Raw genomic sequence first — 25,743 nt, 5'->3', positions numbered from 1 at the left:
TGGGTAATCGTGGCTGAGGTTATGTAGGCCAGAGAGCTGGGGGGAGGGTGTTAGGAACGAGCTCCCTGCCGACGCAAAAATTCCCAATCAAGCCAAATCAAAACAAGCCAAATTGGAGATCTGTGCTCTCGGGTGGGTGAAGGGGAACTGGGAAGAAGAAAGGGATTTGCCAGCCAGGATGACTGAACCAGGTTTTGCCAGTAGGAATTGAGGGAGCTTAGAGGCAGGCATAGACCTTGATAATGCTAATGGGTACGACAAGCATGGGTTAGTGGAACAGCCATTTGCCTCCCCTCTTTTGCCAGAGATAAGAAGATTGGCCCCCGGGCAGTGGTGGCGCACGCCTTTGATCCTCAGCACTTGGGAGGCAGAGGCAGGAGGATCTCGAGTTTGAGGCCAGCCTGCTCTACAGACTAGTTCCACATAAATGCCAGAGTTTGGGAAAAGGAATTTCTTGGGACCTAACAGGGACTTCAGGCCTGAATGGCGGGCTTAAATGATCTCTTTGTTGTTGTTTCTATATTGTTTATATTTGTTGTTTTAGATTGAAGCAGGGTTTTTTTCCTTTAGCTGAGGCTGATCTGGAACTCACTATATATCTCTCATTGACTTCAAACATCTGGCATCCTTTTGGCTCGGTCTCCCCAGTGTTGCCTATAAACTGACAGATGATGTCTTTAAATTCAAACTATTAGTTTGGTAGTTTGAATGTAATTGCCCCCATAAATGTGTAGGGGGTGTGGCTCTGTTGGAGTAGGCTTGGCCTTGGCGGAAGTGTGTCACCATGGGGGATAGGCTTTGAGGTTTCCTTTGCTCAAGCTTTGCTCATGGTGACGTTCAGATGACTTCCTATTGCTTGCAAGATGTGGGTCACTCAGCTACTTCTCTAGCACAGTGTCTGCTTGCACACCGCCGAGTCCCACCATGATGCCAATGGACTGAAACTCTGAACTGCATACCACCCCAATTAAATATTTCCTTTATAAGAGTTGCTGTGGTCATGGTGTCTCTTCACAGCAGTAGAAACCCTAAGACAATTAACGATAGGAATTGGAACCTCAGGATTATATACCCTTACTAAAATATGAGCTCAGAAAGCCAAATTCATTATAGTTGTCTTTTCCTGTGTCCTTCAAATGCTGATGTTGAAGTAATGAGCCATTGAGGAACTGGGCAAGATTTAAAAAATTGATTCGTATTGTGTGATAAATACCTTAGTGTTGGGACTGTCCTAATTCAAAAAGTGCAGAAGAATAAATTCCTAAGAGAAAGATTAGTGATTTGTCGTATATAATGTATTAGGCCCAGTATCTACTTCTCTTACATTGTTCAGCTTATGTATACTTCTGGGAATATGCTTCTATCTGTATGAGAAATGTTCTACTGGGGCTGGAGAGATGGCTTAGCATGTAAGGGCAGTCTTAACTGCTCTTCCAGAGGACGCGGGCTCAGTTTCCAGCAGCCACATGACAACTTACAGCTATCTGTAGCTCCAATTCCAGGGGATCTGACACCAGTGCACATTAAAAAAAAGTCCTACCAACTGAATTCAGAATATACTCACCTCTTGCTGTGTGTGTATGCACACATGTGGAGGCCAGCTGGAATTCACTAGTGCTGGAGTTACTGGCAGTGGTGAGCCCACCTGTGTAGGTGCTGAGATCTCTGGTCCTCTGCAAGAGCAGCACACTCTTTTAACTGCCGAGCCATTTCTCCAGTTCCTCCACACCACAACTGAGTTCTTGACTCAAAATGATTTCTTCAGAATTATTTGTCCTTGGCTTTCTGAGCTCATATTTATTATGGAAGAGGTGCCTTATCCAAATTCGTTTTCCTCCATTATTCCTTAAACCTGCTTTCTGCTTCCAGTATCAGTCTTCTTTGCCAGTTTCTTCCTTTAAAATAAAAATCTAAATTACACCTTTTCTTTAAGGTTCAATTTCACTATGACATTTGAAATTCTATAGTATGTATTTGTGAATCCTATTTATTTGATACTTGGACTTTGTGATGTTATCTTTTTTCCTTCTTGACTAGATTAATCTCTTTATGAGCATATTCTTTGTTTTTTTCTAAACAGAAGTTGTTGATGTTTCTTGAATGACAAATACTCATTTGTACCCCGATCCTTCCTGTAAGTCAGGACATGTTTGAAAAATGTAGGAAGGGCAGCTGTAAACCATAAGATTGGAGATTAAAGAACGGGGTCACTGGAATCAAAGCCAAGGTTTTGTTCCTAGAAAGTGTGAATGAATATTTGAGAATTTCCCATGACATTAGCATCACTAAGAATTCCCTCAAGAATTCTGGCTCCACTCACGTGTGCTTGGTGAATAGGGTCAATTTCCTGGTTCTTCCTTAGAAGAACCTTCGTTTTAAAATGTGAACCCTCAGTCTCCTTCCTTTCTTCCTCTTGCATGCTCCTGTTGTGTCTCCATCTCATTCCACTCCTTTCCATCCTACTTTTTCCTCAGTAAACATTTACTTGATGAAACTATGTCAGTATTTTAATCTGCTTCTCAGAAATTAGCAATCCTTTGAAGTTGATTGCATGTCTATTTTATGTCAGGATGACCCTTTCTGGATAGTGGAAAGATCAAGTCTAGTACTATTTCTTTTGTGCTTGAACAATATTCTAGGAGAAGAAAAGTCATGGGCACTAGAAAATGGTCAGTTATTGCCTTCTGTGTTAGGAATATTCTTAAAACGAGCCTCTCTGCCCATGCAAATAATTCCATGCAGACCAAATCAGACCAAATAAAAGATGCCATGTTTAATTGCAGTGCTCCCTGGTGGCTCCAGAAAGTATGGCAAGGGGAAGAGAGCAGGGGAGACCAGGTGTTCTTTATCTGGGCGGTATCCTAAACAGCCTGTGGGAATGGTCCTGACCCTCCCTGGGGAGGGGTCACTGCTTGGTGGGCTTTTCTCGAGGTGGAGTCTGGACCAAGGTGCCTCCCAGGGGAGGGGGCTTGAAATGGAGCTTCCTGCCCCATTCCTGCTCCATTGGTGCTCTAAGGATGAATGCCAGAGGCTGGGGTCTCACTTTTGACCAAACATTCTGTATGTTATGATTTTAAAGTAGTTTAAATAATTAAAATTTAGGACTAGGAGGAACCTAAAATCTGATCTTTCCTTTTTGGAAAATGCTTGCCATTGTCAAAATATGTCTTTAAAATTTTAGGTAATTTTAGTAAGCTTGTCCTAAATCCATACCTGATATTATAGCTAAGAGTGGCTATAGGTGAAGGTATAAAGGAATGAAGTTGGGTACTGGAATATTTTTGTAAATGTTGGCTTACGTTTTAAGTGACCTTGCCAGCCTAGCTTCTAAGCCGTTGCCCAGTAACATGCATGCACTAAAACATAGCAACCACTGAAAGCTATAGGGATTTCCAGGGTGCAGTCCTATCTCTAGTGTTCGCCTTTATCTTTCTCATCTACATCATATTTTATTTTAAAGCAGGTACAGTATTAGAGAGCAAAAAGTATGTGACATTGAGTATATTTTTCAGGGTGCTGACGTAACTTCTTGTATGATATTTCACAGAGATGCAGTATAAATGTTTTGAATAATAGTGTATATAAAGGATATCTAAAGAGACTGGATCAACCAAAAATCTGTAGAAAAACTATTAATTATTAATATCAGCCTTCTTTACAGCTAGGATGTATTACTAGCTAAAACTGGAGTGGAGTTGGAATGTGTTTTTCTTGTGACTTCTGGAGGTACGTGGAAACCTTAACAAGTAAGCATGATTTCTTAGCTCTGTGATGGTGTGAGAGGAGAAGCAGAGGTTCAGGAGACCAGCCTGAGTGAATGTGTAAGGGGCAAGTATAAATCCGATGTATTTCCTGCCTCCAAACCTCCTTCAATACAGTCAATCAGAGGCAAGTAAATGTATGTACATCCTGATGTATTTCCTCCCAACACACCTCCTACCTAGGTACAGCTCAAGCACATTATACATAGTTGGGTCAAACAAACTTGTTTAGGGGAGTTAGAACAGGTAACTTGTTATCTTCTATAAACAATAGCCTCCAGCACTTTAGGAACTATCTGTCCTTGGGCAAGAGGCTCACAGGTTTGAGGCATTTTTTGTTTCATGAATCTCTTAGGCACAGTGATTAAAACTTAAAACATTGGCTCTCATACCATCACTGTTCTAGACATTGGAGAATAAGACTGGGCTGTCTTAATGTATCTTACTGTCTACAATCTTAAACATCACATTGTCTGCTGGGGAAATTAAGTAACTTGTGGTTTAATGCAGTAAATGTCATAAGAATAAATGTGAATGTATTTTGGAGCATATAAGAAAGAGATTTGACCTAGATCTAAAAGTCAAACACACTAATTTCAATAAGTATGGTTTGAGGGTAAATACAGACGTAGTCAGTTTAGACTGGAGGGCATTGAGTCAGGGAGTAGGATGGAGGAAAAGCTTCTGGGCGAGACAGAAATAGGAGTCATTAGCAATAGTGGTAGTAAAGATTCTGGATATAACTGAGGGGGAAATGTGTGGAATCAGAGAAGGCTAAACGGCTGCATGCAGTGTGTAGATGGAGACTAAGGTCTGGGAAGTCAAAGTGTGTATAGTATGTGTATTTACTGATGAAATTGTTACTCAAGAAATGTTGACACTGTAGTACTATCTGTAAACCTGTCTCTGGAAAGTTGTCTTCTGTAGAGATCTGAACTTGCTAATGAAGACAATTAAATCTTTGGTTTGTGCTGTGGAATAATCCATCTGTACACTGTGAATATATGTTGCTATATTTGGTTTAATAAAGAAGCTGACTGGCCAATAGCTGAACAGAATAAAGTTAGATGGGAAAGCTGAACTGAGAATGATGGGATAGGGAAGAAGGCCAAGGGTCAGAGAAGTCACCAGAAGACACAGAGAAGCAAGATGGGCATGCCGTACTGAGAAAAGGTACCAAGACACATGGCAAAGCATAGATAAGAAATAAGGGTTAATTTAAATGTAAGAGTTAACTAGTAACAAGCCTGAGTTACTGACTGAACATCTGTAATTAATATAAGCCTCACTGTGTTAATTTGGAAGTGGCTCCTGGACAGGGAAAACTCTACCTACAAGTTAGCGGTAAAACAGGGATGAGTTCGGAGCCTGAATTCTGAAGTCAAAGACTAAAATCTTGGCTATGTAAATTTTACCAGCTACTTAGCTTTTCAGATCGGTTACTTTTTTTTTTTTATCATTACTGTTTTTATGTGGGCAATGTTACTTTCCTGAACAGTTGTTTGGTATCAAGGAAGGCAAGTTGTAATGCCTAACTCAGTCATAGTGCACATTAATGCTATACTGTATTTCATCCGTCCTAATGTATTCTTATGAGATACGTACCCTTCTCTTTTCTCCCTTTGCATACTTCTAATCTTCATCTTTTTAGAGTGGCCGGGGTCAGGGAGGTGACTCAGTAGCTAAGAGCACGTGCTGCTCTTATAGAGGACCTGGTTTGATTCCCAGCACCCACACGGTGTGCACAACCATCCATTACTCCAGTCCAGGGGTCTGATGCCCTCTTCTGACCTCCAGGACACTAAGCATGCACATGCTAGATACATACATGCATCTTGCATATAATAAAATATATAAATTTAATAAAAATTGATCAGAATTCCTACCTTTTCTACATGGATGATATTCTACATTTCTATACACTTTCTGTAATGAACATGTTGAGTGTCCCTTTTGAAAAATTTTGTATTACTAAATATATACAAAAATACTATATATTGTAAAAATTTTTTATGTGTCTTGGACATTAAGAAATTAGAGATGATTTTTGTGGCATGATTTCATGTTTTCTCTAATGTGTTTTGAAGTGCAAAAGTTCTTAATGAAGTCTGTTGATTTCTGTATGTTCATGTGTACTATTCCTTGTTATTATATAGTGGTTTTTTTCCTTTGTGGGCTTTCTTTTATTTTTCATTTACATCTGGGATCTATATTGAAATACTTGAGGCTTCTTTTCTCAATGTGACTTAATGTGATTTTTTTTTTTTTAGCATCAGAGACTGTTCTTTTTCTTTAAGTTGTTTGGACATCTTTGTAAAATCTCATTTGGATAAACAGCAATGTAGATATTTAAGCTTTGAATTCTGTTCATACTTTCTGTTATAAATGTGTGTTAAATTCTTACTCTAATACCACACTACCTAGGGTATTTCATCTTCTCCCTATTAATACAGAAAATTTAGAGCTCACTCTACAGGTCTGTTAGAAAAAATGTCTGAGATTTGAAAGGATTTGAGGGTAAAATTACTAATTTAAGAAAATTGAATTTTTTTTGAAGTTTTATAATTGTATTTATGTACAGAAAACTAATTGAATTTTTTTGAAGTTTTATAATTATATTTATGTACAGAAAACTAAGCAGTACATTTAACCCAGTTTAATGGCGAGTTCTTTGGCCTTTGCCTTTTCCAGCTTGGCAATTCGAGCCACAGATTTAGGACCCAGGACGTTGCCTCCCCAGTGGCGGCGGATCTCATCATATCTGTCTTTGTAATTGGTCCTAATAGCTTCCACCAGCTTGGCCAGAGCACCCTTGTCTTCTGAGTTAACCTGTGTGAAGGCAACAGTGGTGCACGTCTTCCTATGGACCAGCCGCCCCAGCCTGGCCTTTCCCTTGATGATACAGTAGGGGACCCCCATCTTGCGACACAGAGCAGGCAGGAAGACCACCAGCTCAATGGGGTCTACGTCGTGGGCAATCACCACCAGCTGAGCCTTCTTATTCTCTACCAAAGTGGTGACTGTATTGACGCCCGCTCGAAGGACAGGTGGTCTCTTAGTCGGAACATCCCCTTTGCCGGCAGCTTTCTTCTCAGCACGGGCCAGCAGCCTCTGCTTCTTTTCCTGCTTGGTCTCTGGCCTGTACTTGTGGGCAAGTTTAAGCAACTGGGTAGCTGTTTGCCGGTCCAGGGCTTGGGGGAACTGGTTAATGGCTGGAGGAACTTTGAGCCGCTTATAGAGGATGGCCCTCTGCCGCTGCAGCCTAATGTAGCGGGGCCATTTGACGAAGTGCGTGAGATCTCTCTTGGGCTGGATGTCCTGCCCAATGCCGAAGTTCTTAGGCCTCTTCTCAAACAAAGGATTCACCACCTTCTTCGCCTCCTGCTTCTTCACGACGGCGGGGGTCGGGGCCACCTTCTTCCCCTTGGCCTTCTTTCCCTTGGGCATCTTGCCGGGCTGGAGGAGAGAGAAAGAAAAAGGGGATTGTGGGTAATATGTAAGCAGCTTCAGAGATCCGAAAATTGAATTTTTTAATCTATCAACATATACTGTGTGCATGAGTAATTAGAGTTTTGGTTTCTCTTAGCATTTTTTTAAATTTTAGTGTAAATACCTCCCGTGTTTGTTATGGTTTCCCCTTCCTTCCACCCTTTTTCTGTTTGAGATAGTCTCTCTCTCAGACAGCCCTGGCTGTCCTAGAACACTCCATCGACCAGTGGTTCTCAACCCTTTTCCTGCCCAAGACCATTGGAAATATCAGATATTTACATTATGATCCATATCAGTAGCAAAATTATAGTTATGAAGGAGCAACAAATATAATTTTATGGTTGGTGGTCACCACAACATAAGGAATTATATTAAAGGGTCGCAGCATTAGAAGGTTGAGAATCACTGCCATAGACGTGTTGGCCTTGAACTCAGAGAGATCCACCTGCTTCTGCCTGCCTCCTGAATATTTGGGATTAAAGACATGCAGCACTATACCCAACCCATTATATATTTTTCCTAAAGAAATTTGTAATTGTTGATGCTCTTGTGAAAGGAGTTTTCTTAATTTGATATTCACATCATTCATAGCTAGTATTTAAAAATATAGTCAACTCGTATATTGTTTCCATATAGATAACCGTGTCTTTGAATAAAAGAATTATGCCTTTCTTTCCAGTCTGTTATTCATTCATTTGTACTTACCTAAACTCATGGTATAGATTCTTCAGTAAGATATTGCATAGAAATGTTGAAAGTGCGTTGTGTTCTTTCTTTCTTTCTTTAAAGATTTGTGTTGATGTGCATTGGTGTTTTGCCTGAGTTTATGTTTGTGTGAAAGAGTCAAGGTCCCCTGGAACTGGAGTTACAGTTTTGAGCTGCCATGAGAGCGCTGGGAATTGAACCCAGGTCCTCTGGAAAAACAGCCAGTGCTCTCAACCCGTGAGCTCTCTCTCCAGCCCTGTTGTTTGTGTTTTTAAGGTGAAAGCATGCACATTTTCACTATCAAGTGTGATGTAAGTCCTTCATCAGATTGAAGAAGTTCCTTTCTTGTTCCTAGTTTAAGTTGTTTTAATCTATAATTTGTGTGTGTGCAAACATGTGCATGTCTGTGTGGAGGGCAGAGGTTGATATCTGATATCCCCTAGTAACTATCATATTTTCTGAGGTAGGGTCTTTTACTGATCATGGAGTTTACTAATTTGGCTAGACTGGCCATCTGACAAGTTCCAGGGATCCTCCTTCTCCACTTTGGATTACGGGTGTTCATCATTGTGTCTGGCTTTTTCTGTGGGTGCTGGGGATCTGATCTCAGGTCTTCATGCTTTCATGGCAAGCACTTTACTGGTTGAGCTATCTCCTCAACCCCAGACTGTTCTCTATCTTAAGCTTGTTTTATGACTCAGTATATGGAACATCCTGAAGAATGTTCCTGTGAGTTCACTAAGGATGTATATTGAACTAAGTATGGTAACACACACCAGTAGTCCCAGCACTTAGGAAACTGAGACCAGGGGATCTCGAATAGAAGACCACCCTGGGCTATATAATGAATACTAGAAGACTATGCTGGACTGTGTAATGGGTTCTAGAAGACTACCCTGAGGTATATAATGAGTTCTAAGCTATCCTGTATTAAGTAGTGAGATCTAGTCTTAAATAATTATTTGCATGTTTTGTAGTCTTCGGGTGGAATGTGTGTCACTTATAATCATGGTGATTAATAAGGTCAGTCAACTCCTCTATACTCTTACGTACTTTTTGCTTTGCCTTGTCGTTCATTTGCAGTCTTCTCTAGTTAACTGTCTCCCCCTTCTTATATGTCCGAGTTCTGTTAGACACATAAACACTTGTCACATTGGTGTACCGGTCCTTTTGTCTTTGTTAAATATGATTAATATAGGATATAATTAGTATTAGTAATATTCGTTGTCTTAAATTTTGTTTTGTCCTCTATAGCTATTATAGCTTTCTTATGATTGCTATTTGTAGGACTTAATTTTTTTTTTGTCCCATTTCTTTTAATCCACTTATGTCTTTGAATCAAAGAAATGTTTTGTAAGGAACATGTAGTTGTAGAAAAACTGAACCAGCTTAGCATTCTCTGTTCTTAGGATGGAGTTAATTAGTTCATTAATGTTTAGTACAGTTGTTGATATTGTGGGTTTATGCCATTTTCCCAAGTTTTCTAATTATCTTATTTTTTAATAAATTTTAATAAATTTTTCTTTCAGTAACTATTGTGGAATATTTTGATCTCACCGTGATATTCCAGATGTCAATGAAGTTTATCTTGAATCAGGGGGTGGAACTATCTTCTAGCTGGACAGAATTAGCCATAGAGAAGCCAGCAATTTGGATAGAGAAGACACTCAGGAAGGAAAGGGTGAGATGGATATTTGAGCTTCCTTTTGGTTCTGGAATGAGGGAAGAGACATGTCTCTTGTGGTGTTTCCAGCCACAAAGCAAGATCTGCTTGTTGCTAGTCAGCTTCTCTGAGCTAGCAGGTTTTCACCCCAGCCTTTGGCTCCTGAGTCTTATCGATAAATAGAATGATAGAGACTTAATTTAGACCTACATGTTGCGGCCTTGGCTCTGCTGAGGGACCAGAAGTCCTGCCTGAGTGACCACAGGAGTACCGGTCTTTGGAGTTGCAGACGATAATTAAAATATTTGTAGATTCATGTGCAACCACTAAGTGGATAGAAAAACATCACATAACTTTAAAATATTTATTAGTGTACCTTTCAAATTCTGTTTTTTTTACTATATTTTATAATGGCTTTTCTAGTAGTTAAAATAATGCATTTTAATTTATAGCAGTCTCTTCCAGAATAACACTATAAATTCTATTAAAGTACAGAACTTCCCTCCAATATAGCTCTTTTTCCTTTCCCTTTTTGATACTATTGTTATCACACATATTTATTACAGTTATGCATAGTATAAGCCCAATAATACAGTATTATAGTCATTCCTTTGTGTAGTTTTATGTCTTTATATGAAATGACACTCTATACCATTGAACCTAGTCCTATTGATTTTTAAGCTTAGTTTCTTGTATCTATATAGCTTTTTATTCAAACAAGAATCAGCATGATGTGTTCAAACTGACCCATGCATGAACCTGTGCATGGTAAGGGTGAATTTAAATCAGGCTATTTTCAAGTCTGTCCTGGCTTTACATTTTACTGGTCTTGATTGTCTTTCTGTGTACCAGCTCTTTTAGATATGTGAGTGGCCTGTGTCTGCTTTGATATTTGGTCTACCTGTTTGCAGTTTTTGTTGTGTCTAGGCTAGTGGACAATTCCCAAGTCCCTATGGTTCTCTTAATTTCTCAACCCAGTTGGTTCTTTGCTTGTCCTAAAGAAACCACTAATCTGAGGTTTGGGAACTATTGTTGCTCTCTGCTTGTCGCAGAGATCTCCACTTGACAGCTGATAATGCACCAGAAAACAGATCACCTTCAAATGATGCTGAGGTTGTTTTCACTGTTAAAGTCTGTTGAATTCCTTCTCTCACCCGTCAGTGTGAGGAGATGGGAACAACCAATAGTAGGGATACCATGGACTCAGGTTATTGTTATCCATACCCGTTGTTTTCATGATTGAATAATCAGACTGTTTAAGCCTTTGGTTGGGTTTCAGAGCACTGAAATGACTGGGTTTTGGCTCTTTTTGTGAAAAGGATTTGTAGCTTTATTCCATTATGTTAGAAGTAGGAAAACTGTATGGCTTATGACTGAAACTGTTTTCTTCTCTGGAGGATAATATGTATTTTGTGCTTTTTATATTACTCATAATTCTTGGTATAATATTAGATATTTATTTATTTATTTTATTTATTTATTTAGGATTTCTGTCTCCTCCCCACACCCGCTTCCCATTTCCCTCCCCCTCCCCCGATCAAGTCCCCCTCCCTCATCTGCTCAAAGAGCAATCAGGGTTCCCTGACCTGTGGGAAGCCCAAGGACTGCCCACTAGATATTTATTAGTCGCTTCAAATATACTCAAGTTAGTTTCTTGATTTTTCTCAAGTATCAACTGTGTTTCTTGGATTTGTTTCTTTTGTAAGTTTTTAAAAATTAAAATATAGTTACATCATCTTTGCCCTTCTCTTTTCCCCTTCTAGTCCCTCCTGTGTACCTGCATGCTCCTTGCTCCTTCTTGAAATCATGATTTTTTTCTTTGTTATCATTACATGTTCCTTGGATTTTTATATAAATACAATGATATTTATCCTATATTTATCAGAATGTGATTTTAGAGCATAATTATTTTGACATTTATACATTCCTTACTATTCCTGAGTGATATTCTATTATGTAAATAATACCACAATTTGTTTCTCTATTCATCTTTGATGGATTTGTGTTTAAGTCTCAGAGTTGTTATAAATAGTTGTGTAAAATTTTTGTAGGGACACATGCTTTCATTTCTTTAGTGTGACTATCTATAAATGTACTGGCAGGATAATATGGTCAGTATAGGGTCTGTGTGTTTGGGACACATGTGGGTATGTGGGGAAACCAGAGGTTAACATCTGTCATTCCTTGAGAAGCTATTTTTAAAGACAGTTTTTAAATGTATTATTTTATTTTTTTATTCATCTATTTATTTTACATCCGGGTCGAAGCCTCCCCCTAGAGACAACGTTGGGGCATCCAGTTTACCTTGTAGCTGTTTTCAAAGGCACAATGATTTTACTCTTGGCCTATTTTGCTCTTCTCTTCCCTCTCTATCAAAGAATTAGGGAACCAGCTTTTGGAGAACATTCCATGAATAATTGAAATAGACATGCTAGAGTCTGGGACAGGAGGGGCCTTCTTTTAGAATTTACTTTGAACAAGTTTCAACAGCACATGAAAACTTATCAATATATTGTACATTATAAGAGACAACCAATAAAGTAGAGTTTTTATAGAATTTCTTTGAAAAATTAAAACTTTCTTTGGAAAGAGCTATTACACAGTGTCTAGAGGGGGAGAGTACAAGGAGGACAGAGTGCAGGATAACAATGTCTTGAGGAAAATACATAGCCAGACTCCTGCCACACACAGCAACAGCTATTTTACCTCAGACTGATGCAGACTCTCAATATTGTTTCTTCAGATGCTAGTATTTAGGATTGACTTGACTGATTTTGGTCTGTGGGCCAATTGAAAAATTGAAAGAATATTTGGGGTGAGGAAATAGCTTAGTTGTTAAAGTATTTGCCTTACAAACATGTGACCATGAGTTTAGATCCCTGACACCGTGCAAGAAACCAGGTGTGGTTTGTGCACCTGTAATTCCAACACTGGAAAGGCAGAAACAGGAGGGTCCCCAAGGCTTCCTGAGCTCCGGACTCAATGAGAAACTGTTGGGGGGGGGGGAAGGAAGGAGGAAGACATATGACATTGACTTCTGGCCTGCATGTGTACCCATGCGCACACATGAGCATATAAAGAAAAGATTGCATTTTGTCCTAACTACATAACCAAAATTCTGAAAGAGAAGAAGCAACATGTATGTGTATGAGAGACTGTAAATTAAACCCAGCTGACAGCGTGCTAAGGGGCTATGTAGGGATGAAAAAAGAAATGTTTCTATTATATAGAGATGTATTTAGTGCATTATGTAAAATTGCTTTAGAAATTTATATTTGAATAAAGACCAGGAAGGGTTGTATTAGGAGTTAGTGGTGAAAGCGGTAGGTGAAGAAGAAAAGGTCGTTCAGGAAAGAGCAAAGAATAAACTCTGGTGTGTTGTCTAGGAGGCTTCTGTTAAAATTTGCTAAGTGTGTGGCTGGTGAGGTAGGTCTGCAGGTAAAAATGCCCTCTGCTAGCCAGGCCTGATCTCCATGACCCACACAGTGGAAAGAGAGAACCTGCTTCTTTAATTTGCCCTTTTACATGCATGCTGTTGTAAATATCCACATATTTACATGCAATAAGTGTAATGAAAATATATTTTTAAGAATTTGCAAAGAGTATAAAGTACTTGAGTTTGGCAGTGGGGCACGCAGCACGATGGCTCTAGAAATGGAAAAGAATGATTCAAATCAACAGATGAGGCTGTCAAGATGGCTCAGCAGGTAAAAGTGTTAGGCAAGCCTGATAACCTGGAACCCACATGAAAACATGGATGTGGTATGCATCTGTAATTCCAGCAGTCCTACGGGAGATGAAAGATGGAAATGAGAGCTGCCCAGAAATTTAGAGACGATAGCCTACAGTACCAGTGCAAAGCAGAAATGAGAGACCTAGCCACAAGGTGGAAGGCAGGAACTGAATTGTGGCTGTAGCACGTACACACCCATACTTAATAATTAAATAGATATTTTTTTATTTTATTATTTTTTTTTTTTGGTTTTTCGAGACAGGGTTTCTCTGTGGTTTTGGAGCCTGTCCTGGAACTAGCTCTTGTAGACCAGGCTGGTCTCGAACTCACAGAGATCCGCCTGCCTCTGCCTCCCAAGTGCTGGGATTAAAGGCGTGCGCCACCACCGCCTGGCTTAAATAGATATTTTTAAAAAGTTAACAGATGATGGTGAATCAGTAGTATTGATACTTTGTTGCAAATAGAAGTTGAAGATGTTATGTATTATGAAATTAGGAGAAGGTAACACTAACCAAATTTTAAAAGGAAACAGCTAGAAAACTTGAAGTTAGTGAGTATAGATTTGGGGAGCAAGTTTTTCCATTCTAGGTTCATGACTGAGACCTTCCCATACTAAAAGTGACCATAGCAAATCAAGAGAATACAAATTTAGCCTGGCGGTGGTGGCGCACGCCTTTAATCCCAGCACTCGGGAGGCAGAGGCAGGCGGATCTCTGTGAGTTCGAGACCAGCCTGGTCTACAAGAGCTAGTTCCAGGACAGGCTCCAAAACCACAGAGAAACCCTGTCTCGAAAAAAAAAAAAAAAAAGAGAATACAAATTTACTCCCCTTCCCCCCTTAAAATTTTAGGGATTGAACCTAGAGCCTCGTACATGGCAGGCAAGAACTGTACACTGAGCTATAGCCCCAATACCTTTTATGTGACATGGAACCATCAGAAATGAAGAGCAAAATGAAACAGGGAAACATGTATTTATGTAGTCATGCAGAAGTGTGGTTGAAAGACAACAAGGTCATGGCAGTAAACTGGGAGAGATTTAGCAAGATTTGATAGCCCAGGTTCTTCTTGAGGGCTTTGTGCTTATTCTTTCCTCATCCCTGTGGATGAGGGTCTTATGTCCTACTTACAGGAAGGTCAGATATTGTTAATTTAGTTAATTTTCTCTTGCTGTGATAAAATATAGTGACCAAAAGCTACTACGGAAGAATTTATTTGGCTTATAGTTGTAGAGAGCTAAGAGGGAAAAGAATCAAAGGATAGTAAGGGATAGTTCTAGCAGGGAGGGGTGGCAGTAAGTGGTGGGCATGGTGGCAGCAGCAGGGTGTTGAGAGGTCAAATCCTAACCTTAAAGTGGGAAACAGAGAGAATAAACTGGATTTAGGGCAAGACTATAAGCCCTTCAAAACCTGCCCCAGTGTACCCTTCCTCCAGTAGGACTGAACCACCTAAACTTTTCCAAACAGCACCCACTGTGAAGCAGCAGTTGGAATACCCACGCTCACAGGAGCATTTCTCATTCAAACCACAGTCCAGGAAAATATGTAGGGGAAACAATGTGGGGAGGGGGTTACAATCCTTTATTCCCCATTTGTTGTTTTATTGCCCTGTACATTTTTCTCTGCTCCCCTCCCTTCCTCCCATCTCTCCTTCTGCCCTTTCCCATGATTCCCACGCTCCCAATATACTCAGGAGATCTTGTCTTTTTCTCCTTCCTGTTTAGATCCATGTATGTCTTAGAGTCCTCTTTGTTGTCTAGGTTTTCTGGGTTTGTGAACTGTAGACTGGTTTTTCTTTGCTTTATGTCTAAAAGCCACTTATGAGTGAATACATATTATATTTTTCTGGATCTGGGTTACCTCACTCAAGTTTTTTTCTAGATTTATCCATTTGTTTGTAAAATTCAAGATTAAGTGTTTTTTTTTACTGCTGAGTAGTACTCCATTGTGTAAATGTACCACATTTTCTTTATCTATGCTTTGGTTGAGGAGCATCTAGGTTGTTTCCAGGTTCTGGCTATGACAAATAATACTGCTATGAACATAGTTGAGCACATGCCCTTGTGGTATAAATGAGCTTTCTTTGGGTACATATCCAAAAGTGGTATTGCTGGGTTTTGAGGTAGACTGTTTCCTAATTTTCTGAGAAATCGCCATACTGATTTCTAAAGCGACTGTACAAGTTTGCACTCCCATCAGCAGTGGAGGAGTGTTCCCATTATTCCACATCCTCTCCAGCATAAGCTGTCATCAGTGTTTTTGATCTTGGCCATTCTGACAGGTATAAGATGAAATCTCAGTTGTTTTGATGCATTTCTCTGATGGCTAAGGATGGTGAACATTTCCTTGCTTCTGCTATTTTATGTTGTCGAAGTATAATATTTTGGCGCAGTGAGTTCCTGAGTTCCATCATTGAGCTTCTTCCATTGTAGATAGGCTGTATGATTTGAGCTGGAGGTATGTACTAAAAGAGAGATTGGGAACTTGGGTGTATACCCGTGACTCAAAGAGAAACAGTAAATGAGCTGTGAGGGGCAGTCATACTTTTCTTAGGGGGATGGTCCTGTGGGCCAGACCCTTGTCATGGTGAGTGAGAAGAGAGAATGAGATGGGTCAGAGAGATGGGAGCGGATTCGTGTCATGTAGCTGTATGCATAAAAAATTAATTTTGTGCTTCCTACTACTTAGCATTTTTTTGTTTTTTGAGACAAGGTCTCACTGTGCACATGCTGGCTTTGAAGTCACAAAGATCTGTCTCTGGAGTGTTGTGATTAAAGCTGTGTACCACCATGTCCAGTCCCTTAGTGTATTTTATTTTATTTTATTTTTTTGTTTGTTTGTTGTTTTGGTGTTTTTTTTTGTTTGCTTTTTTTAGATTTATTTATTTATTAAGGATTTCTGCCTCCTCCCCGCCACCGCCTCCCATTTCCCTCCCCCTCCCCTGATCAAGTCCCTCTCCCTCATCAGCTCGAAGAGCAATCAGGGTTCCCTGACCTGTGGGAAGTCCAAGGACCGCCCACCTCCATCCAGGTTTAGTAAAGTGAGCATCCAAACTGCCTAGGCTCCCACAAAGCCAGTACGTGCAGTAGGATCAAAAACCCATTGCCATTGAACTTGAGTTCTCAGTAGTCCTCATTGTCTGCTATGTTCAGCAAGTCCGGTTTTATCCCATGCTTTTTCAGACCTAGGCCAGCTGGCCTTGGTGAGTTCCCGATAGAACATCCCCATTGTCTCAGTGTGTGGGTGTACCCCTCGCGGTCCTGAGTTCCTTGCTCGTGCTCCCTCTCCTTCTGCTCCTGATTTGGACCTTGAGATTTCTGTCCGGTGCTCCAATGTGGGTCTCTGTCTCTGTCTCCTTTCATCGCCTGATGAAGGTTAATATTCAGGAGGATGCCTATATGTTTGTCTCCTTAGTATATTTTAAAACAGTAAATATTTGATGACAGGTCATTATAAATTACCGTCCTAATTATTAGTTCAATCAAGATTGGAATGTTTTCGTATTTTAAAGGCATAATGCTTTTAATTGGCAAGAAAGGAGTAATAATATTTTATTTTTATAGTTTATGTCATATGTTACTATTTTCATGTAAGGAATCACTAATGTGAGAGATTTTGCCTTGGATTACAAAAGTGATTTCGTTTTGCATCATGTAAAAATTTTATTTCTGCTGATAATTTTGCTAAGTGAAGGGAATAGTGCAGTATTTGTGCTTATAGTGTTATAAAGTACTTATGTTTATCTTATATTAAGATTTCTTTTGAAAGTTTGCCTTTAAGTTTCCAAATGGATTATTGTATATATCCAAACCGCTGCAGTGCTGTGGTTTTGGTATTGCTTGTTCTCCGAAGCATCCTTCTTGCATTTCTGCTGTAAAGTTTGTGTAATCTGAAAAGTTTTACCACAAGGTGTCATTGTAACCAATAAAAAGAATTTCCTTGTAAAGATGTGTAACCTCAATTGTACAATTATATTTCTTTGTTTTAAATTTTTTTGTTTCATGACTTTATTAATTTTTAGATTTATATATATTTTTAATATAAAGAAAAATAAAGTAATTCTTGTTCTTGGGTTTTATTTTTACACAAACATTTGCTTTCCACCCACAAATTTCTGAAGAGTGTGTTGCTATAGAGATGGTTTGTTTGAAGGAAAGAATAAGAAGGAACAGCAGCAGGTGGACATTTAAGGAACAAAATCCATATTTTCAAGTCTTTGTTCCTGACAGCTTTAGAGTTTAGACCCCTCCTTATCCTTTGGAAGAAAGGTGGATTCTGAGTATTTTACTGTAGTGGTATTCGCAGTTAACCAAAATGCTTTTGCAAAAGATGCTGTGCTTGATTTTTTTAATTCATTCTTTTTTTTTAATACTTTTTATTTGTGTGTGTGTGTGTGTATGTTGAGTGGTACATGTGTGCACACACATATAGTATGCTTATGCATATGTTTGTATACATTTATGTGGAGACTAGAGATTGACATCAGGCATCTCCCACCTTATTTTTTGAAGCAGATTCTCAGTGAACTTGGAGCTCATTGATTGACCAGGCTAGCTGACCAGCAAGCCCCAGGAACCCTCTTGCCTCTGCCTTACCAGGTCTGGGAATAGAAGGAACGTGCTATCCCTCCTAGCTTTTTATATGGGGGACGGCCTTCTGAACTCAGGTTCTCAGGCTTGTGTGGCAAGCTCTTTATTGACTACGCCATCTCTTGACATTAAAATGAATTTTAAAATTATTTTTGAAGAAAAGGATACCAATTTCTGCAAGTTCCTTTTCTTCTGTCTCCTTACTCAAGGCTATTTTCTCAATTGCTTGCTGCCATTATCACAGCTCAGGCTCTTATTGTTTTCCCATTGATCTGTGCTCTTTTTCTCTTTTCCTTCTGACTTCTTAGTCTGTTTCTACCAGAGAGCCTGGCACCTCTGCACATAACCCTTAAGGTTCTGCTCTCTGTCCTGCCGTAATGGTGTTCTTCTCATTCATTTCTGTGTTTTATACTTGGCGTTTTGCATCTTTTCCTTGGTTTTAGTTTAGAATTATCTTTGGGAGGTCTCTCTGGCTACCTCTCTGATAACGATGACTGTCTTCTGTGCCCACATACTACCTATAAATATGTTTATTATTTTTAGGCTTTCTGAATAATGTTTCGAAAAGGCAACGTATGCAAATGCTAAAGAAGTTTTAACAGCTCAAAAATGATTTGATGGTATATTTACTCTTCAAGAAGTTGGCACTGGTAATGTGTTGTTACTGTTTGAATGAGAATGACCCGCAGAGGCTCATATGTTTAAATACCTGTAACTGGGAAGGGTAGGGGGCTTGGCCTTGTTGGAAAAGACGTGTCATCGGGGCTGGGGTTTTGAAGTTTCTAAAGCCCTTACCATTCATATTTAGCGCTCTCTGCCTTCTACGTATGGATAAGGATGTAAGCTCATAGCTAGTGTTCCTGCCTGCTTGCTGCCCTACTCCGCACTGTGATTGTCATGATCTCACCTTATGAAACTTTTCCTCAAGTTGCCTTGTCATGGAGGTCTTGTTACGGCAATAAAAACATAACTGAGACATGTATATTCTTTAGCTTCCTATCTTGGTTAAAAAATATACCTAAGCCGGGCGATGGTGGCGCACGCCTTTAATCCCAGCACTCGGGAGGCAGAGGCAGGCGGATCTCTGTGAGTTCGAGACCAGCCTGGTCTACAGAGCGAGTTCCAGGACAGGCTCCAAAGCCACAGAGAAACCCTGTCTCGAAAAACCAAAAAAAAAAAATACCTAAGATAATTGAGTTGTAGTTTGGAATTTCTAGGCTATATAGCTGCACAGATCTCCTTGGGTTTTGTCCCATGGCAGTGATGGAGAGTGGGTGATACAGCAAACATCATGTCTAAGAAGCCAGAGAGAGAAGGATCTGGAGTCTAATAATCCTCCTTAGGGATGGATGTGCCCATGATGATCTAAGGACTTCCATAACAGTATATAGTAGCAGTAGTCAGTCTTTGATATTTTAGCCATATGGCATGGGACAGTGCACCTCTTAATAGTGCTATCCTTGAAGGTCCTTTAACATAGACTCCTTTTGGGAACATTTAACAACTGAACTGTGGCTAACGCGTTTGTTTCAATGACCATTATTAATTCTTTGAGGACAAAGGTGTTCTCCTAATTTTATCTTTACCCAGCAAAATACCTGGCATAAAATAGGCACTTAAAGGTAATTTGGGCTGGGCTTATTGGTTAAGAGCACTTGTTCTAGTGAAGGACCCAGGTTCAATTCCCAGCACCCACATGGAGCTTCACCACTTCTTCAGGCAGCAGGCATGCATGTGGTGCACAGACATACATGCAGAGAAAGTGGTCATATGAGTAAAATAAATCTAAAAAAATGTATAAGTAAACAAAAAGTAATCTCTAGTTTTGTGACTGTGGAGCAGCTCTTTCTTGCTAAGGAGCTGGCTTGAGTTGATAGTCTGCATATTTTGGTCTGTCCCTCAAACCTTTATTGTAAGTAGACTAGTCAGTACCTGTGGTGTAGTTATTATTGAGTAAATAGTGGTTTTGATTAAATCTTTTTTAAATGATGAAATTTTTTTAAAATTAACCTTTCTGAAGATGACTTTCTTATTTCTGGTAAAAGAAATGGTTCCTGACAATTCTAAATGATGTTTATGTTAGTTGCAGTAAAAATCTTTTTCCTTGTAAAGTTTTCAAATTATGTTGTATAGTTCATAGAGACAAAATTACATCAGGATTTACTTAAATAATTTATGTCAGGGTACGTTGGATCACTGGATAACCTTTTGTATATTAAGCCATGTAGTGGGCCTATGAACAGAACAGTTTTGTAATACACACACCAAAGGTACTACTTGTTTATAATTCCTTGTGTTACACGTCACATAGCCTATACTGAGAAACCTTGAAATGAATTTGAAGTCTGATTTTGTTAGGAGTCATCTTTGAATTTTAAATCACAACTTTAGAGAGAAATTTGTAATTTATTGCAAATAAGAATTTGAAGCTGGCTACAATATCTTGCTCTCCAGAATTGTACCGGAGTTAAGTTGTGCAGCAGTAGAAAATATGATGGTAAGAAAAGAATAGCATTGTAATTCAGTGTTTGGTTGATTGCTAACCCCTAGAATACACATCTTCTTTTCCTCTTTGCCTGACTTCCGTGTTTTTCTCTAAATGACAATTATGGTGCCTGGCATGTTGCCAGGGCTGTGAAGGGTCTGCTCCCAGCTGCACTTCAGGTTCTGGCAGAGTGTCAAAATGTGACATTTATTTGCTATACAAAACATCATGGGATGGCTACCCAGAAGCCTGTAGAATGACGAGAGCAGAGTTGGCTTTGAATTTGGAAGAAATTTCTAATTTCCGATTATAAGTGAAGTAAATGCCTGATGAAGGTTATCACTAGACTCTTTATTTTTGTAAACAACATTCATGTGGTGGCATGAAATATTTAAAGCATTGTTTTGAAATGCTCAAAGAAATAGCAATAGCATGTGCTTTTTAATGAAATGTATTTGGAAGCTTTCCATAAGCATCAGCAGCTGTGCTTTTCCAATGTCTTAAATTGCCATACTTTGGGGCAGACCTTGTACTATTCACTACTTAAAAAAATTCAGTGCCTGTGTAGGAGACAATATGTAGTTCTGTAGATCTGGGCTCAGTCAAGAGTGGTCACAAGGAGGTGTGTGATTATGTGATTGTTGTAGTTGTAAAGAAGGGACAAGGAAGTTCAAAGTTAGTAGACCTGCCTTTCAGAGATGTACTCAGTCATACGAGGCTGACTACGATGCTCTGCTTCTTTTATTTGGCTTGAATTATATGCTTATTTTAAAAGAATCTTGTGATTTTTTTTGAAACAGGGTTTCTTTGTGTAGCCCTGGCTGTCCTGGAATTGGCTGTATAGACCAGGCTGAACTTGAACCCTGAGATCTACCTGCCTCTGCCTCCCTAGTGCTGCTGGTATTAAAGACATGTGCCACACTGCTCAGCTTAGAAGACTCCTTGAAAAATACTATTTTTATTGTATGTGTATGAATCTTGCCTGTATGTAAATATGTAAATTATGTGTGGGTGGTGTCTGCAGAAACTAGAAGAAGGCATTGGGTTCCCCGGAACTGGAGTTTGAGAAGATTGTGAGCCTTCATGTCGGTGCTGGAAGCTGAATTTGGTCTTCTGTAAGAACAACTTGTAGTTTGTGATCTTAACTGCTGGACACTCTCTCTAGCTTCTGAATTTTGTACTTTAAAAATTTGTTAGGTGTCTGAGTCCCTAGCCGTGTATTGACTGGTTGAAATTAAAGATATCTGACCATAGTTTCAATTTACAATTATAATTATAGTACTGATTTTGAGTTTTGGTTAAAGAAAAAACAGTAGGAATAAATAGAAAGTTGGTATTTTAGTGTTCTGTATTGGAACACAGTACATGAATGAAGCTGTGTGAGATTTCTGAAAGCTTGTGAGAAAATGCCAAGTAAGTAAGACAAGTCTTGTTACCTTTGTTCTACATAACATGGGTTCTTGAAACTTGTTTTTGTGCCCCTCCCAGGTGCTGCCCGTATACTTGAGCATGGTCAAATCCCGGTGACCAGCCCCTTAAGGAAAACTGAGTCCTTCCCCACTTACACCCTGCTAGAAGCCCTCAACTGTGGGGAGCTACACTTTCGGCATCCCCATCACAGTTTTTAAGAGTTCTCTTTGATGGCCTCCTGTCTAGGCTGTTAATTTTTTGTGGTGAGTGGAGTAAGGGTAGGGGTTGTCACAGAAGCCTTCCATGTCCCCTTTTCTCAGCTGTGAGTCTGTAGTCATCAATACCCTGACAAAAGTGGCTTCCTTGCTCTTCATTTAGCAGGGGCATGGATCAGGGACTTCCACATGGTTTCTGGCAACAGCTAACAGCAATGGATCACGGATGTCCACATGGTCTCCAGCATCATCATGTGCCATCGACCTGTCTCCACAGACCTGTCCAGATCTTGGACATCAACACAACCCTCTGCTGTTGCATAGGCCACAGACACTCATTGCTCTCAGCAGCAGCACAGACCATGGACATCTGCATAGCCTTCGGTGGATTAAAGGCATGTGCCACCACTGCCCAGCCCCTCTCCAGTTTAAATAACTCTTAGCACCTCTGTCTTTCATGCTCCAACTAGTGTGCCTGATTAAGCAGTGCTTAAAGCATTCCACTGCTTTTCAAACCCAAAGTACCAAAGTCCAAATTCCTCCAAACAAACATGTGGTCAGGTCTATCACAGCAATACCTTAGTCCCTGGTGCCAACTTCTGTTGTAGTTAGGGTTTTTATTGCTGTGAAGAGATACCATGACCATGCAGTTATTATAGAGAAAACATTTAATTGGGATGGCTCACTTACAATTTCAGGGATTCAGTCATTATCATCATGTCAGGGAGCATGGTGACATGCAGACAGGTGTAGTGCTGGATCCGAGAGTGCTACATCTTATAGACAACAGGAAGTCAATTGACAGTCACATTGAGGGGAGCTTGAGCAAAAGAGACCTCAAAACCCGCCCCCATAGCGACACACTTCCTCCAAAAAGGCCACACCTCCTAATAGTGCCACTCCAGTTGGGGGTAATTTTTCTTCAAACCCTCCACAGCTGGTATACAGAAAGTTAATTATGTTTGCTGGAGTTAGTACTTCATTGAGGATGTAATGCAATGTTGAGCTTTGGGCTCTCTTTTGAGACAGTAAGTGTGTTGTTATGCTCATCTCTGAACTGGACTCAGTGATGATGATTCTGCCTCAGCCTCCTGTGTGCTGGGAACATTGATTCATTTTACTGCTTTGGCAGTGTTTTGAAAATTGGGTAAGAATCAATGTAATTAAGATAAATTTAAGATCAGATGTAGAGTGATGGGAAAGGCTTTCTAAGAAATGCAGTTAGTATTTACAAATGGGAGAATGTGTACTTAGTAAGTGGTTAGTGTACTGAGAAATTTTAAATTTTGGCTTTTATCCCCTAAAATATACACAGCTCTCTCCCATTTTTCCATTTACTTTTTACTTTGATTGTTCTTAAAACAAAGATTCTTTCACAGATTTAAAAGATCTATTATAGGCTATTAAATATGGAAAGAAGTGCTTAAGGGAACTGCAGATTAAAACTACAATGAGATATCACTTTATACTCCCTAAAATGTCTAAAATTAGATTTGCAGCCCCAACTGTTGGCAAAAATGTGAGGAAGCAGAACTCGCTCTCATATGTTGTTGGTTGAATGGAAAATGGCACAACTACCTTAGAAAAGGATTTGCTAGTTTTGAAATTATAAAATTAGACATATGCATACAATAACCATTCCTCCATTTCCCCTTCCAAACAGAAAACAGTCCACAGAATGTGCTTGTTCTGTTAGTCACCAGGAATTGTGGTAACATTTTCTCTCTGTGATTATAAATTTGTTTTTTCTTATAGCTCTGACAAGTCTGCATATGTATTAAGTGGCCATAATAAATATATAAATTTAAAACAACCACCTCTGCCTGGTGAATTTAGCCTTTATCATTATGGATGTCCCTCATTTTTCTAGTTTTGTTTTGTTTGTGTGTTTGTTGGTGGGGACTTAAAAATTGACTTTATCTGATAATGCAGATTTACCATTTATCTTTCAATTAATGCTTACGGTATTTTTCTCTCTTTTCCTCTAAATTTTCTCTGCTGCTATGTTTAAATAAAAACTTCTCATGAAGGTACATATGGTTATGATTTTTCTTTTAAATTTGTTTTTATTTGAGACATGTATTCTGTATATGTTAGTGTAATTAGTAATGTGTAGGCAGACTTTCTCTGTCCTGCCAGCCCACTTCCAGATAACCACACAGAGACTTATTATTAATTATAAATGCTCAGCCAATGGCTTAGGCTTGTTACTAACTAGCCCTTTCCACTTAAGTTAACCTGTATTTCTTATCTGTGTTCTACCATGTGGCAGTACCTTTTTTCAGCATGGCATGTTTATCTCCTGCTTCCCCTGCATCTGCTGCATCTCCCCATGACTCTGCCCTTCTTCCTAGCACTCGCTTAGGTTAGCTTTTCCGCCTAAGCACTTCCTGCCTAGCTGTTGGCCAGTCAGCTCTTTCATTAACCAGAAGGTGCCTTGACAAAGATACAACTTCACAGTGTACAAAAAGATAACACTGGTGTTTGTTTAAATCTCTTGTTTACAATGTCTGTTTTCCTACTTCTCTTCTTAGGCTACGCACTCTTAATGGGGTAAGGTTCTGGGGTGGAAGGGGTAAACTACAGTGTATAGCAATATGTGTAGATGTTTGGTTTTCTCAACTGGGAGAAGTACTTCAGGCATCTAATGAATGGAGACTAGAATGTTGTTAAATACTATCTGTACAAGATAGCCTCCTAATAACTAAGAACTGTATTCTTTTGTATGGCAGTAATGCTGAAGTTGAAAATCCCTGTTTTAGGTAAGGTTTTTTGGGGGTTATTTAAATTTTTCCATGTAACATTTTTAATGGGCATACTAGGGAATAATTTGGAAGACTTTTATTCTAAAGAATTAAGTGATAGGAAATATTTTAGGCTCCTCAGGTATGTATGGTTTCTGTCATGTATTCGTAGTTATCCACCTTCCTTTTACTAAGCTTTCTTTGAAGTGATTTAACTATTTATTTAGAGGCAGGGTCTCACTGTGTGGCCCTGGTTGTCTTAGAAGTCACTATATAGATCAGTTTTGTCTTGAACTCACAGAGATAGATTCTACTGCTTTTGCCTCTTGAATGCTGGGGTTAAAGCTGTGAGCCACTGTGATCAGCTAGAATGTGTATCTTAATGAATGTTTTGTTTAAACTTGAGGAGAATGTTATGTTGCGTGCTTGAATGAAGTGATGTATAATATTCATTTAGTATATGAGCATATATACATGTACAGAAATGCATATTTCTGTGTAAATATATATATATACATACAAGCACTACTTCTATATAAGTAACTATTACAATGATAAAAGTTCTATTTCATTATTATAAGCTACTTCTGTTACATAGTTTTATAAGGATGGGGAAGGGAAGAGTTCTATAGGTTGTATGATAATCTCAGACTTCCGGTGACCTGTACTCTAGCGCTAGAAAACTCTAGTGACATTCAGTCTCCTTGCACTCCTCTTTTGTGGGAGGGGCGGCAGGAGAGTGCTAGATCCTAGTGCTTTTCTGCGAGATCATAGGCTCTGTTAGCACCACAGCAGACTGGCCTCTAAGTTAAATTTTCCTTTGTTAAGACAGTTAGAATGCCCCTGTTTATTTCAGAGTGCTTTTTGTGCTCCCTTTCTTTGTCATGAGAAGATTTTTTTTCCTCTTGTATTCATGTCGAGAATCTGGTTGGTTCCAGGAAGTAATACTCTA

General features: G+C 39.4%; 2 protein-coding genes across 3 annotated transcripts in view; one reads left to right on the top strand and one right to left on the bottom strand.

The window, feature by feature from the left end:
- Window positions 1–25,743, top strand: part of Cep83 (centrosomal protein 83) — a 127,339-nt gene that overhangs the window by 25,644 nt on the left and 75,952 nt on the right. The window lies entirely within an intron of this gene.
- Window positions 6,408–7,236, bottom strand: LOC121458807 (60S ribosomal protein L7a-like). The gene has a single exon (XM_041668153.1). The coding sequence runs from the start codon at window positions 7,206–7,208 to the stop codon at window positions 6,408–6,410; it is 801 nt and encodes a 266-aa protein (XP_041524087.1). The 5' UTR covers window positions 7,209–7,236.

Source organism: Microtus oregoni, unplaced genomic scaffold (assembly GCF_018167655.1).
Source record: "Microtus oregoni isolate MIOR12 unplaced genomic scaffold, Mior012 000001F_ref0000356, whole genome shotgun sequence".
Classification (NCBI taxonomy): Eukaryota; Metazoa; Chordata; class Mammalia; order Rodentia; family Cricetidae; genus Microtus; species Microtus oregoni.
Note: the sequence above shows the minus strand (reverse complement) of the source record. Positions and strands in the feature narration are given on the sequence as shown.